At 29.3% G+C, this 17,393-nt stretch overlaps 1 protein-coding gene across 4 annotated transcripts in view; it reads right to left on the reverse strand.

Moving 5' to 3' along the window:
- The window catches only part of LOC144845369 (netrin receptor UNC5C-like), a 104,457-nt gene that overhangs the window by 36,191 nt on the left and 50,873 nt on the right, over nucleotides 1-17,393 (reverse strand). For all 4 annotated transcript variants that reach the window (XM_078702649.1, XM_078702650.1, XM_078702648.1 and 1 more), the window contains 2 exons: nucleotides 3,035-3,253; nucleotides 464-577 (listed from right to left, as the gene is read on the reverse strand). In XM_078702649.1, the coding sequence (XP_078558775.1) occupies nucleotides 464-577; nucleotides 3,035-3,253 (333 nt within the window). The remainder of the gene's footprint in view (nucleotides 1-463; nucleotides 578-3,034; nucleotides 3,254-17,393) is intronic.

Raw genomic sequence — 17,393 nt, forward strand, 5'->3', positions numbered from 1 at the left:
TTCGTTTATTTATATCATAGTGTATCCTTTTCATTAAAAATATGATACTTTATATCCTTTATAGATAGACATTATTTATCAGCAAAAATCTAGTGTAATTGTTAATCGATGTGTTTTGGTTTTAGGTCTCTGTCGAGACATTCTGTATCAACCAAAAAATAGTGTAATAAAGAAAATAAATCAACTTAAATATTGAAAATATTTAATCGAAGTGATAAAAAAAATCATAGGCATAATGAAACAAGATTCAGCTTTAATTGATGTTTAAAGTGTACATTAGAAATATATGGTATGTTTATAGATACTGAAATCCACAAGCGTTTTTATAGGATATGTAAGCCTGGTTTGGTAATTTCTGCATACATGTCAATATGCAGTTGATTCTCTGTACTGTATCTAAATATATTATCTAAAATCTCAGCCGAGTGTTATGAAAATATGTATTCATTATGACAGTACTTACAAGCAACTTGTATAAATGCTTTTCTGCTTTCAACTTCAACATTTCCAGTACCTAGTGCTACACATTGGCACCAATAATCTTGAAACTGTGCTTCCACAACAGCTTTTTCTATATCTGAAAGAAACAATAAAGTTTAACTCTTTAATGGCCAACTTTAACTCATCAAATGCTTACAAATTGCCAAAAATTTTAAGAAAATACTTTGTGACAAAACTATGTTTTCTGTTAACACTTTGGATGGAATTGCTTCTAGAGAATTTGAGAGAGAGGCCAAGGAATCAAATTGGCACCAGACAACTCCAAAATAAGCTATTACTTATCTCTTTATAAGAGAGAATCGGTAATTTGTATGTTAACACTTCCGACAAAATTGAGCATTAGAGGTGCTATGAAAAGGTCAAGCTATAAAAGTTTCAATATTAATCTTTACTGATTTTGATAAAATAATATAACACACAAACAAACTGACATTCTTCTTTTAACACATTGGATAAAATTGGAACATTAAAGAGAATCTTGCAAGATGCTTAGGAATGAATTTCAAACAATTAGCTGAATTTTCTGACATTTATAGGCTGCTAAGAGCAGGAAATATCTGCACAGCTACATGTGTTAAGATTAATGGTCTCAAATGTTCTTCTGGCCGATCAAGAAGAGCATGTGTAAAATATGTGTTAAGAATATTTAATCACAACTTATCTAAAATTATAGAGGGCGTGATATGATCAAATGTATCGATTCGTAATTTCATTTGCATTGCAATGTCAATGCACCATGAGCATATCTTTCTGATGAACACTGGTGCAAAATAAGTTTATACTATAAGATGTGTGGAAGATGCTAGTCTTCCTCAATTAAGATTCTATAAAGTGCATACATCTCATGTTAAAATAATTGTCAAACACTGACATTTTAAGAAATGAATACTACCAGTATTTAATATTTAACAGCGACCACATTTAGTAAATAACTAACATAGCGAGTGTTGATAAAGACGGAAGTTTCCAATTTTCAAAGGTCAACATATTTTTCCTGATTGATCAGTAACTTAAAGTAATATTATCCTATATAAACTTTACCAAATAAATATTAACGCCAAGAATGTATTATAAAGCTATGTCTACACTATCAAACTAGTTGGACAAAAACAAGTGTGATGTGCCCAAATATGGTGGTGATATGCCCAAATATGGTAGTGATATGACATAATCATGTCCATATGGGCACATTATTACATTTTTTTGTAGACAGAGCTTTAGGGAGAAGTGAATCATGGATTAATAAGATATTTTTGTATAAACTACTCTAAAAATTTTGAATTTTAATATAGGTTAAAGATTTTGAATAAAGATTGGGTTCACTTAAACACCTTAAAGTGGTCACATCCACATTAGCTAGTAGGATTAGATTACTCTTATTTGTATTTATAACAGAAGCCTTAGTAATAAAACGATTTAGATTTTAAAACTTCCGTAAGCATTTTCTAAAGCATGTCCGATAAGAATCCAAAATAATATTATATAAAAAAATCCGTAGAATTTATGACTACTTTGTAGTAGGTAACACTACTGGGTATCATGTTTAAAAGCTTTGAAATCATGATTTGACTTGATAATAGAGCAAGGGAAGTCTGCATGAAATAGCTACTAAACTAATGAAAGTTATTGACTTTTAACTCAATAAGTTTTTATTATTTATGTAGATTTGTTGGTATTTGTCAATTTTTAACTGAACACATGTAGTAATCAATACAATTATAATATTGTTTAAAACCCATAAATAAAAGTCATGATACAAATATACTTTTCCATTAAATCAACCAGTACATATACACGTTTAGAAAATATAGTAGAAATAGAACATCTGAGAAAAAAAAGAATCAATTTTATAGATCAGATTTATACAATCTAATCAGAATTGTTTATTCATTAATCTTCACTTAAACAATCTCAGAGAAAATGAATCAGCCAAACAAAAGGTAACACAAGTTTTCTATTCTTCTCTTCTTTTTAAAATGCAATTTTACTTTGACACATGCCAGAATGCAAGAGTTTGAACTTTACGTCACATTTACAACAGAAAGTAATTTACTAATTGCAGGTTGTGTATGTGATTAAATCAAGATGAAAGGCTTAAGGACTATGTATGCAAAATGAAGCTTTGATGTATGTTCAATTTTGAGCAAAAAACAGAGATTATTTACATATCATGATATATGACTGTGTTTATATTAATTGATGAAATGAAAATGTGAAAATGATAATATTCAAGATGATAGTGAAGATGATGTAATGATGACAACAACGATAATGATGATAATGGTGATGATAATGATGATTCTGATTATTCAAGTAAATATGTTAATAGTTGATAATGATGGTAATAAATGATAGTGAGAAATGATGATGTTCAATTTGATGGTGATAATGATAATGGCGATAATGATCCAAATGCTGATGAGGAAAATGAACACAAATATTCACAATTTAGGACATTTAAACAAATCCATCACCATAATTACTATAAGCAAACTAACAATCATAAAGAAGTAAATAATCTTGTTATCCTTACCAAGGCCTACATGTTGAATTTGTTCAGACGACTCATCAAATGTTGTCATAATGTGTATATCATTACGTGACACATATTCCCCATTACATTTTATTAATATTTCGTGTGTAGGAGTAGCTTTACATTCAATTCTTCCTGGCTTGTTCTTTACTATAAAAACATCTTGGGGTTGCTGCGTAAAAACTGGTTTCGGGGGCGTGGCTACTACGGTTGGTGTAACTGAAAAATAGAAAAATTGAATATTTTTTAACATAAATTAAATGACATTAATATAAAAATACAATTATCAGCTCTCACACATGTATCAAATGGAAGGTGAAACATGGTGCACTATCAATTTGAGTACCAGAAAAAACAAAAAATCTGTAAATAACAGCCTGTCCTCCCTGTTTTTGACCATTTCAACAGTTGGTATTCTCACCAATCACCATTTGAAAACTGTATGTTTTCATGGGCAACTTGATGACTCTGCATCTTTCAGCATTTGACTTGGTCAAGCTTTCATTACTTTGAAAAAGGAATTATGTTTATGATTTGCTTAAAACATTGTTGTAATAGTAATGGTTAAGTTTAATGGAGTGATATCCCAACACAAGGCTTCAGTATTTTAAGTTCAAGGATACAACCTTAAAAAGGTTGATAAAAATTAAAGACATCTTCTATACATTTTGTTATGTTTGGTATATAAAGTCAAGGACAGGTTATGCCTACTGTTAATTTTCAAGTAAACATATAACATGATTAGGTAAATAAAATTTGTCCATGGAGAAATAAGTTAGGAACCTATTTCTCCATGGTTATTCTAAACAATTAAGTTAAGTCTAATTGTATTTTATAGTATTTATATTTAACATATTTATGTGTAATTTTGGGCAAATGTCGAAAGCTTACAGTATATTGTAATTTTTGTAAACTTCAATATTAATCTCGTAGAGTACCATTTAATTTACTTAATTCTACATAGAACTTTTATGTAGTGTAATTATTATTCTAAACCTTATTGAACGTAAATTTACAATAAATTACTGGAAAAATAAATGTTTGCTATACACACACACACACACACACACACACACGCACATCGTAAAACAGCTGAAATCAACACTATCAAATTGGATGATTAAGGAGACATCTAGTATCGCTGAAAGCCTTTGCCGATGGGCCTAGGCATCCAAGCCTATATTTGCCGAAGGGCCTAGGTATCAGAGTCATGATGTCATGTTAGGCTGCATTCTAAAACCAATATAGAGAACATTAATTTTGTTCAACCTTTTACTTTTAACGAAGACAAATATGGCAGCTATTATTTATGAATACTGTAGATCATAAATTATATACCTTTTAATTATTATTTATTAAAAGTTATGATTTAATAAATTTTCATTATACTTACATTTTAATACCATAATTTTTAATACAAATTGATTATTTATGATAAAAAATATGTTTGTGACTATGCTGTAATTGGGTCAAATTAATTTTGTATCATACCTGAATTATGGTGTAGCTATCATGTAGTCCGGAAGAAATATTTAAAATTACAATATGAATATCGTCATAACAACACAGTGCCTAAAGCACCTGTGAAGCATAATAATTAATATATATATAAATTTAGAAGATTGAAAACAATTTGTATTGAATTAAAAAGTAGGGCTTTAATCAGAATATCTTGTAAGTAATTGAGTAATTTTTTTTAAAATTTCCTAATATGATTATGAATTTGATGTAATTTTGCAATATAGGTAAGGCTGAATAAAAAGATTAAAATTGGTGTTCATAAATGTTAAACTATATTATGTCCAGTGGCATTAGGATTATGTAAGGCTTTGTGAATTGGTTGTAAATTGGATTAAAGAGATTTAAACAAATCCCTAAACTAATACAAGTTGAGTAATAACCTTTATATTGATCATCACTTTATAAAATTATCAAAATAGATATCAAGGTAATTGTTTATTATAATCAGATTCAATATGAACTATAGGCATTATGAATGGATACATTTATATAGCTGCCCTATTTATAGCATGAAAGAATACTATGCATTTCCTATTAAACTTATGATCACAATAACAGTTCTAAAGAAACTTGGTATCATAACAATGGCTGGTGAAATCAAAATCAGTAGGAGAGAACTTGTCAATCTCCCACAACCATAACAGTATCCATGGTAAACTGTACCCATGACAAATATCATATCTATGATATACTGTAGTCCTAATATTAATAATAATATCCTGGATTTATATAGGGTCTAATGTTGTGAAACCTCTAAGCGCTGAACATTATTACATATGGAAACATACTCCCATAATGCAGCAAGTAATCAGCGCAAAGTTGTGTCTTGATCTAACCGGGTTCCCATTTATACACCTGTGTGGAGAGAGGCAAACGAAAGTAAAGTATCTGGCCTAAGGATACAAGCAATGCGGCGAGAGTTGGATTCGAACCTCGATCTCACGATCAGTAGTCGAACGTCCAACATACTGCGTCACACGCCCTTACAATCATAATAATACTGAATATACTTTATACTTTTCAATTTATACAATATTAATCAATATTTTAGGGACTTAAACCTACTTTAAACAATCCCATATAAAAACACCATCAACGCTTAAGGCAACATTATATTGATTACAGTATACACGGGTATATGCCCTGTAGCTATTTTCATGTTTTGAATTTTACTGCACATTTCAAAAGGTAATGAAAACAGAAAATTAGCTTTGATGTTCACCGACTTATTGAATTTTGCAGGTAAGATTAATCAACAATATTAATATCGAAACTATGAATAAGGATTAAAAAAAAAAACAAAACTAATAAAAATATATTTTGGATATATTAATTTGCCAGAAAACACATAATTAACCCAAAAATTTATATTACGATATCAAGTAACTATCAGTAGATTTTGAAACAGAACGAGCAATTTTGAAACAAATCAACCATAGTATATTATACTTATTATTAAGAATTTATTTAATATATTTTGCGGATTATATATAAAGCGTACTTAAATAGATAGTTTATAAATGATGGATAGATTTGTGGCGAGTAATAGATTATTTACTGGCTTGTATAAATGTAGTTAATATTCTCTCAGCTCAAAGTTACTTTGTCCATCTAATACATCAAAATAAGCAGCTCACCACTTGTCAAGCAAATTTGTCATCTCGTTCTAATCAGTTTCCAGTCTCTTCTTTCCGTTTCCGTTACTAAAAATCATTCTCAAAAATGGTTTGTCCAATTATGCAGATTTTGTGCATCTTTATTTCCAAACAAAAGGACTTAATTTCTAAAAATAGTTTATCCAATTAGTGATACTATGATGGTAAGTAAGTAAAAGGTCTTTCATGTATAATGTTGTTTGTTAAATGTTAAGATTCCAATTAACAGAATGATAAAAGTGATAAACAACAGTGCTTACAATTTGTCTAGGGAGTCACCAAAGGATACAGTTGTAATACAGATTATTTGTATGCATAAAATTGTTCAAGTTGTTGTTTTCTCATAAAGGTATCAAAGTACACAGTTTGAGTGGAAGCTCTTACACAATACTTATCATACTACTTACGTAAAAAGGCCAACCCAATATTTAACTAAATTTTCTATTGATCTAATTAATTTATGGCTCCATGCGCACATTATATAATCACGCACACTGTTGCAGATAAAAGGCGATTCTTCTTAGTATTAGGTCTTTAGTATAGTCCATAGAGGGCAATATTTATATGCGATAGAGAGTAAAAGAAACCCAGCATAAAAATCCTAGATATGTAATAATTCTTTTTTCATCATTTCTTTCACTGTTATTGACCTTAGTCCTAATAATGATGTCATCTTATAATCCACAAACAGTCGTTGATTTAAGTGGTTTTTTAACAGACAAAATGGTTATTTGGCATTTCTGTAGCAGAAATAGGACATTTGACATCACAGTAAATTTCATAAAGCAATTCTGAAAGCAATAAATCTGTTCAAAGTACCAATTTGTAGCACAAACACAATAAAATGATAAAAAGTAATAAAGAATTTCAAGAAGATAAAGAGATGTTTTTAAATGATTAAAGTGAATTGCATCATTATATTTTTTCCTCATATGGTCAATGCGCTATGACTCAGTATGAGTAACACTTTTAAAGTTCTTTCTCCGTTGGGAATTATTCCAAGTTTGATGAAATGGCATCCTCTGATGAAACGATATCCCATGATCACTGAAGCATGGTTCTTGGAAGAGGCTACAGTGGCTTTTACAGGATAACATTACTACACCCTTGAGAACATTCAGCGACTTTGGTTCGAATCTATGGATAAGTTTCCATTGAAGGGACTTAGTCAGGTTTCAAGGTGGTGTTAATAGCTCACAAGATGACAAATGCATTAATAATTGTTGGAGTAGCACACTTAATTGAAGATAGAAGCTGTTGGTCTAATATTTTGCCAATCCTTGCGCAATCAAGCAATTTGTTGTGTGTTTGTAGTTTTGTTTGCAAAAATTATTAAAAAATGAATGATGAATATTATTAAATGAGATCAAAATGTGATAAACAGTCCTTACTATTGTAAGGGCATGTGGCAGTGGGTTGGACATTAGACTATTGATTGTGAGATTGTGAATTTGAATCCAACGCTCGTCACATTGCTTGCACTCTTTACTTACTTTGCCTCTCTCCACCCAGGGGTACATATGTGTACCTAATCAAAACAGATTACTGGCTGCAACATTATGGAAGTACATTTCCAGACTTATTTGATCAAAAAATGACTGGGGTAATAATGTGAAGCGCTTAGAGGCTTTGTTCATTAAGAACTATATAAGATCAGGGAAGAGTTAAATTAACTCTTCCCTGATAACATCAACATATTATTATTACTAATTCTTCTATGACTTGATTTAAGTATACCCCTGTAAGTACTGTGTAAACACACATGTATTTAATTGTAGTTTTACCTACACTGATGAAACGCAGTACTACATTGCTTAACTTTTAACCTTGTCTTATTATCAATATTTATGAGTTCACTCTTTAGATAAAACTACAAAATTGAAATAAAATTGAAGTTCAAAATCCAGCAAGTCAAGGTTAGTACGGCAAGCCAATCCTGACAAAGATTGTTTTTTCTGATCAACAAATTGTAGACACATTTCACAGATGATGAAAAACTCAGCACCACAAAGGCAAATACTGTGAAACAATCATCTGATTTATGATCCACAGTTCAATTACCTTTCAAAAATAAAAGTTCAATGTTTGCCCTTTTTGTCAATATTAACTTATATTTCATTTTGCCATATTGTGGATTGAGCTTTAGGGAGTATTCCCCTACCCTGAACATACATAGTTAAAATTCAATATGCTCACAAAACTTTACTATATAATTATCACATCCAGGAATTACATTTTGATTTTTTCATCATTAATTGCATATTGTTCTCTTAACATTTTATTTTAACTATATGCAATTGTTTATTGTTCATTTTATCTTCTTTTATATATTTTGCTTGTACTTGTCTTACCACTGTTTTGTTATTGTTAGAGCATTCACAGATAGTGCAATCACATTAAAGAAAAATATATAATATATTATTATTAATGTAATATTAAAAGTGATTTTTGAAAATAAGCCATATTTATAAGTATACCAAATTTACATTTTTTTGTGCTAAAAATGGACATACTTATTTTAAACACCAAAATATTAAAATTATATATTCATGGAAGTCTCAAATTGTATATATCGTACAACAATTCTGTAATAGTAATTTATGATCGGTTTCTTTCCTTTTTGGACATCCCATCAAGGGGACAATTTCTTTCTTCTTCTTTTTTTGTTAAACAAATGAGGGAATACTATTCAGGGAATACTTCTATTAAGGGGACACTTTGTTGGGTCCTAAAGATGTCCCATTAAAAGGGTTCTACTGAATTTAACATATCAACATTAATGTATTAAACATTATGGTTTAACATTTATTAGAACCAGAAGGAAACAATTTAATTACTACATCAAACAATTGGTATTTCTATATTCTAAAAATAATTTTTATTTTCGTTTTTCCTTCAGATCAGTATACCACCTGTGATATAATAACATTCAAGAATTAAAAAGCTATGCTTTATTCTCTGTGTGTAGGCATCTTATTAATAATCATGTTGTAATCGTACGCCACTATATTATTACTTGTAACAGTAGCATCAATACCTCTTTACCAAAATGTACTTTACATAATGTTATTGTTTGAAAGAATAGCAATACACATTATAATTTGAAATAATATAACGACTTTGATACACAATCATATAAAGTTTCACTATACATCCCATGGCACTTTATCTTGTCAGAGAAACTCTACAATGCCCGACATAAAGACTGAGATCAAAGTCTGACATTGTAAAGAAAAAACAATACTGTAAACTACAATGCTGTGTTTTATTGCAGGGAAGATCGTCGGATAGATAAAAATTGTAAAACGATATCCAAATAAAACGTCTGTCATTGTTAACACCATCTGTTACGAGAAAATAAAAATGAGCCTTACATAGCATCCGGATGCGAGCATCAGCTCCGACGCACCTTATTGTTCGGTTGGTCATATTTCATTTTTGTAAAAAATAATCCTCAATGTCCCGTGGGCTGAGACGAAATAATGTAGGCATAGCATTCTAATGGTGTTTGTCTGTTCGTTGTGTAATTCAATTGCGATTAAGTTACTATTTTAATATTGAGTTTGTTTTATTTCCATCAAGTGGAGAATAACAAAAGAATTGCAACACATAAAATCTTACAAGAAAAAAAAATATGTTTAGTGATTAAGCACTCCATCAGCAAGATAGTGATAGTTGTGAAGAGGATGCCATAAATCTCAATGTTTTATTTCTTTTTTGTATACAAAGAACACAAACCACACAAGAATTCACAGAAATTTCTGAATGTATAAGAATTTTCAAACAATGGATACTTTGAATTATAAGTGGAAGACAGTCTTTGTTTATGAAAATAAGAAATGAAACAAGCTACGGACAATATATATCAGGAAGTAAATAGTAAAATATTAATATAATATTGATTACATATCTCTTTAATCTGATGACAAATAATAAGTGTAATAAAACCATTTTGTATATTTACAATATGGTTGATTTTGGAAGATACCATTCTTAATGGGATAAGAACATTGGTGGTCATTAACCTACAACATATCCATTTATCAAGAGGCATGTAATTAGTCTAAAATGTTTGACCCCTTTCAACTGGTTGGACTAGTCAAGTTGTTAAAATAACAATGGAAAATCAATAGGTCAACAAACTTAAATTAAAACATCAATCCATTACTTAAATGTTATGTTGAATAACCAGTAAATGATGGTGCTTCAATGATAATAATCAAACCCAATCATAATCAATCATACATAAGCATTTAGTTTCCAGATACATCCAGGACTCTGGAGAAAACCTCAGACACCTTCTTTCCTGAAGATATTCCAGCATGCTGTGAATACCCTTTATTTGAAGAACATATTTTATAAATTTGATCTTGTACTTATCACTACAATAATTCCAAAAGCACACTTGGTATGTCTAGAACATGTCTTTACTAATAATGTGTAATACTTTTGGAAGAAGAAAAAAAGGTATTAAATGAAGAAAAACCTTGCGGCAAAATACTAAGAGGATAACATTAACCTACAACTTTAGGTCCTATCCCAAAGGACAAGGTTTGAAAAGACTTACAATAATTTGAGAAGCATGTGCTTGTGAATACTTAAAACAACTACCCCCTGATGACATTGATTTATGGACAATTGCCTGCTAAAATGACATCTTTAGACTCCTGCATGGGCCATTTACATCTTGGTGTTCAGGCCTAGAAGTGCCATGAGCTGATTCAGTTGTGAGTTTAACTTTGAATTTAAAACAATAATATATTTGCAATTGAAAATTTCAACTATTTTAGTAAAGCCATGAACCAAATGACTTCTATAAATATTACAAATTTTAATATAATTTTTATTATAAATTTAAGAAATGTCTAGACTTTTTTTGTATTCTCTTAATAATGATTAATCTGACTGCTATGATAAATAATTCATTAATTTTCTTTAAATGTTAAATTATTTAAGCTAATAATACATTGAAAGACAGTGATAATAACAATCACATCAATGTTAGTATTATAAGATCTTATATGTTTGTATAGCACATTGACTCAAATATAGGTCTTTGTATGATAAAGTCAATTTTACATTCAAGTACACGTCATCATCATATCTACAGCCAAAGGCAGTTGAAGTAGGCCTAATGAATTAAAAACTATTTCACAATCAGCTGATCCATTAATGAATTAAGAAATGTTTTACATGAATTCAAAGAGCAAACCAAAAATAATTTATTCTTGGTATTTACTAGCAAGCACACCCAACAGATAACAGAAATTTACATAAAATACCTTTTTGTTACCATTTTATTTTGTTATATTACAGTTAAACCAATTACAAATTTGAATTCCGAATTAGTCGAAGTGCTAAAATATACACTCATTGTATTAGAACTGTTAAAATGTTCACAATTTAATATTAAACATGATTTTAATGAATAATTAATCACAATATAATTATTGGATCTGGTTTATTTTACAGGTGTTATTTCTCTTAATTAAAGATGAATCATCAGCTGATATAGATTATTATTCCATAGTGGTTACACTATCTGCAAAAGGTCAAAGGCTGTATAACCAGTGTTAGGTCAGTGACATTTGTCTAAGGGTGATTTTGATACTGTTGCACATGTGTCTGACATACCCCAATACCTTGACCAAAGCTATGCATTTGGTTTATTGGGTGATAGAATTGTATAGAAACTTGCAAGAGAAACAATGAAATAACACAGCAGTTCTCATCAATCTCCTTTATATTCTCACTTTATTTGACATTAATATATCAAAGCATATCAACCTCCCACTAATGAGTTTCTTCACTTCTGGGGATTATTTTTTTGTTGTATATTTGTGGACATGTTGCTACTGAATGTATGGGCTTCCGAATAGTACAATACATTTGGCTTAAATTTATTTTTGATGTTATCCTATGCTGAATTTCTGCAAAAAAAAGTAAATAAAATAAAATTTAAATCAATGTTTGCTCACAAACTACAAACAACATTAAAAGGTTGATTCAAAATTTATTGATGCACTTTTATTTTAGAAACTGTATTGCAATTTAGATATTTACATTTTGCACTGTGTTTGCTTAAAATAAACATAATTTATCCATCATCCACAGGCCCTATAGTATATATTTGCTGTGGCATTATTAATTTTCCACACATATAGGTCAGTACAATATTATAACTATGAATTTTAAGTAATGCTTTACGACCATCATCCAATAAAAAGTCTAAATCCCATGACCAAAATAAAATTATCCAGTCTGTTTAGTAGGCCTATATGTATAGTAATTCATATTTTCCTTTTCAGAGTATAGTAATCTCCCTTTGTTTTAGAAGCTATATCTATTACTTTTACTTTCAAACATAGGATACATTTCTTCTTGATTGATCTCTACTTACCAGGATAAACCTATCTTTTCATCAGCATATTTTTTTTTATACTGGGATATGGATCTCTGTAACGAGTGATATGAAATTATTTCTGGTTATCCGATAAGTAGCAAGCTTGACTAGGAGGACATGCTTATCTATTTATCATTTGTCATCCTTCCATATGCTCACATTTACATAAACACAGTTTCAGTGGGGGAAATAGTCTAAGAACATTACAGAATAATCAATGGTTCTTTAAAAGATTTAAAATATAACTAAAGTGAAGCTGTTGAGTACAGTTTTGACTATATTGGACTTTTATGGGCTTGCAATTGCCATAATTCATATTGTACTGTATTTATTTATACAATATGTAAACAAACAAGCACAGTAATTTAAACATTTAAATAAAAATTGCTTTCAAACTGCACAACCCGAATATACAAAATACAAATATATACCAAAATGCACTTTGACATTTGAACATTTTTTTTTCTCTAAGAATAAAAATTTACAATAAAGAATATTTCTTTAGCGAACTAATCTAAGCTACTGTCTGTGTATACATTTGCTCTTTTCTTTGTTGAATTTGATGTCTGTTTGTGTATAGGAATTAAATAGTACAATGCAAGAGACTACAAAATAGAGTAATTACTCTGGAAAAAATAAACCTGAATTATTTACAGATGAGGTAAAAGCATGCTTTTCTGTTTGAATCATGACCAACTAACAACCGCAAAGATTCTATATATGCCACCGGAAAGCCTTTAAAAGCAAGCTTGAATACTCAGTCTAACAGCAACGAGACTGAGAAGGTGTTACATTAATGTACGCTAAATCCGGAGCACTTGAAAATTTGCAAAAAAATCAGAGGAATGCGGTAATTCTAAGTACAAGTTAAATCAATCAGGCATCATTGGTGCTTCTATGCTGTGTGTAACGGATAAGAACCCCAATAAATTGAGGATTAAAATATCTAGGATTTGCTAATTATTAGTCCATCTCTAATGAATCATTTCTAAATGGCGAGTTGTTGCCATGAATTTAAAACCGTCCATCAATCAGTACTTTGTTTACTACTCTCTTTGCTAACTCTGTTTTTTGATAGAGAAAGGACATTTGACTTTACAAAAATTCAAGTGAATATCACGGTACAAGTATAATAAATGGCAATGTATTAAAAAAAAACATGTCAAAGTACCTTCTTGACTTTTTAATTTGATGATTACAGTAAGAAAAGTAAGTGGATTTTAATTAAACACTAGAAAATAAAAGCAACAAAAACATGATGTTTAGACATATAGTCTACTTTAACTTCCATGTTCTAAATGAGTCCTATCTAATTTAGATCAATTAAGCATATTTTTGCGCCTATCACAAATTACCATCTATAAAGCTGTAATATGACACCGGCACGAAAAACATGATAATCTCCAAATTCGTGAAATTACCTGAATTTACCTGGTTTGTAGAACAATCTTGATGAATTTACATCAACAGCTCTATGTTCAACTGGGAATATTAAATTTCAAAAAAAGTATTCCACATGATATACTTTATATGATGATATACACGTTTTCGCTAATAATAAGGCGACAATTGATAGAATCTAGTTAAATATATCTTATTTGAAAATGAACAAAACAGAGTTCTAAAGCTTGTTAAATCATTCATATGGAAATCTTTTGGAACTTTATCGTAAAACTTTTTAAAATAAGAACAAAAAACAAATTTACTGTGCATTACAAGCTCTTGTCAGACATGTTTTCTCTTTCATGTCTTGAAAAGAAATGATGCTAGTGGTTTGTGGGTATGCTCACACTTGAGGGCATAGTTTATGGATTGTACCATTAATGAAGAAGGGTATTCAATGATTTTTTTACTTTGTATATCACGTTCTTTGTCGGTTTATCCAGGTAAGCTAGGCATGAAATAGACTTTAAAATTAAGATTCTGGAAAATCATTTAAAAAACCATGAGAAACAAATGCTTTATTCTTGCCATTTTAGCAAAAGACTAGGTAGCACAGTAAAACAATATCTATATTGAACATGTATAAGAACAGAAACAGAATATTGCTGTATTTTTATACTTGCATATATTGTTGTAGACAAAAAACGAGATCAAAATAGTAAACAACAAGAAAGAAAGAAGAAAGATAACATGAGGAACTTAAAGTTGGTACAACATGTATTGTTTAATTTAACATGGTAACTAAATTTGAAAGATAAATTGATATGAGAAAAAGCTACATTATAATACAAATATTGTAAAGTTAATATGATTTTTATTCTACAAATTCAATTTGTTCATTACAATTGTTTATTGCATTGAACATTTTTATTACAAGTTCAATCTTTGTATTCACCATACATACAAAATATGCCAGAACAATGGAGTTGGAGAAACACGAAAATGCATTAGTGAAACGCAGCACAAATGTCCTCACTTTTAAATAGAAATAGACTGAACAACGAAGGTGTTGTGACTAAAGATATTCCAGCACATAATTTATAAAATTCAAAGTAGACACTTTTATTACATTTAACAGCAGAATCGCTGAGTCATCAGTATTTCTGCCTTTCAAACTTCTTTGCTTCAGATGACCAAAAATCCAACTGTACATAAAATTAAACGACTGTTTGTTACTTTTCTTGATAAAAAAAAAAATGAATTTAACTACAATTTTGAAGCAATAAAAATATTAAACAAAGCCTGTAAATGATAGTTGATAGATAGATATGTGTAATGACATTGAAATAAATGTGGTTTTTAATAACTATTGGGAATAAAAGAAATTTATAAGCATTGATTTTTACGAGATTGAAGTTGGTATGAAAAATTAGTAGCAATTAAATTATATTATTACTTGATTTTCAGTCAATGAGATATTTTTAGATTTTGATATTTCATATAAGAGGGTAGATACAGTAATATATTGATAAATTTTGCATACCGTACATTTCATACACATCCAATAGCAAGTAACTCCCAAGTTACATAATGTATCAACTTTATCAGCTTAAAATGAACATTTCAGGCTTTATGTGTAGTAAACAGTCTGTGCACTAGGTTAGGTTTGATCCCCGGAACTTGGAATGGTAGCATGTTACAGTTTTATCCCATAACTAAGTAAATATTATGATAAAATAGATAGAAAAATCTTTTTAATTATCCCTTTTAGTTATTGCCGATAAATGCTATCATGGATGTTGACAACTATCAATGTTTTTTGGACTATTAAAATTCAATGTAATTTAAATATTCATATTATAATCATTGATTAATATTTGATAAATTGCATTATATATATTATCTGATTTAGTTCCAATTGTAAAACACAAAATCACCTTGAATGACTATAAACAACAGTCAATCATACAAAAGATAAGTACGAGTACTTAACTACCTAGGCAGTAATATGAACAAGTAAACTAACAACAATACATTTTTATCACGCGATAAACTTATCTTTAAGTAACCAATCAATCCGTAATACAAATATAAAGTTGATTCGGTGGTCACAGACTGCAAGCACGGACCTGCCCGTCGAATTCCGCGACTGCGAGTGAAGCTGTTCGAAATTGATTGACACCTATGATAAGCTGAACAAAAGATTCTTTCCGGATCCACTCAAGAATAACTGGTTATTTATTTGATATAACTGAATATAAAACAATTTTATACGCCAGTCAACAACGATGACCTTATTTGAACTTAACACAACTTTTTGTGTTTAGCGAAAATCGCAAAAAAAATAAACGTCATAGTATTATTGGTAGATGGAACAAATTTTTGTGTGAAGTTTTGAGACAATAAATAGTGATGGAATTTCATTAAAACACGACAGACATTACGCGTATATCATGAACACTTATTGATACAATTTTCACACACTCGCACAATTGGAATTTCATGAAAATATACCTATAAATAACTAATACATTTTATATATCAAAAAATCAATTATAATAACACGGTATTAATAATATATTTTAACTTAATAAGTAATATATTTTAATATTTATATATTTCTACAAGTGATAAATACAATATGTGAAAAAATGACAATAAAACTGACTATATCTAAAGAAATTTTACAATAATATTGATAAAAACTCAAAATTCAATTTAAGTTAATTTTCAATTTAAAATATTAATGCTTAAATGGAATATTTTCATGACTATTTGTATAATAACTTGAATTTATCTCTTTTGTTAAATTATAATTTTTTTTACAGGTGCAGGTACACGCAATTTTTAAAATTCTATCAAATGAATTTAGTAATTTTTACCTTCTATTTTAAAAACGTGCATGTAATAACTCCAATTATTTATCAATTACTTACAGACTAATATATGGGTTAATAAACATTAATATAAATACAATTTTGTATTTAATTACATCAGGAAATAGCTCTTCAATCTTAATTTATAAGTTAATTCAAGGTTATAATGTTTTATTCACATTTGTTCTCTATTTATCAATGGCATTGAACAAGTGGATTAGAAGAATGATATTGTGACAGGGTGATTGTATTTGACAGAACCTGAAATGGCACTTGGGTTAGAGCATGGGGTATTATGTATAAGCCAACAGATGATAGCTATTGTATTGTAAACTGTCAAGCACTACCTTGATGATAGAAAACCTAAATAAATAAGTCATAACATTTGCAATAAAATAAAAATGTATTTAAAATTTGAACCCCTTACTTAGGAGGATCTCATTGTTTATGACCAGAGATGCATGATTTTAGTTGAGTGAAATAATAAGTTATTGTGCGGCCAATTCCATTGGTGGACTTTA

Source organism: Antedon bifida, chromosome 6 (assembly GCF_963402885.1).
Source record: "Antedon bifida chromosome 6, ecAntBifi1.1, whole genome shotgun sequence".
In the NCBI taxonomy this organism is placed as follows: domain Eukaryota; kingdom Metazoa; phylum Echinodermata; class Crinoidea; order Comatulida; family Antedonidae; genus Antedon; species Antedon bifida.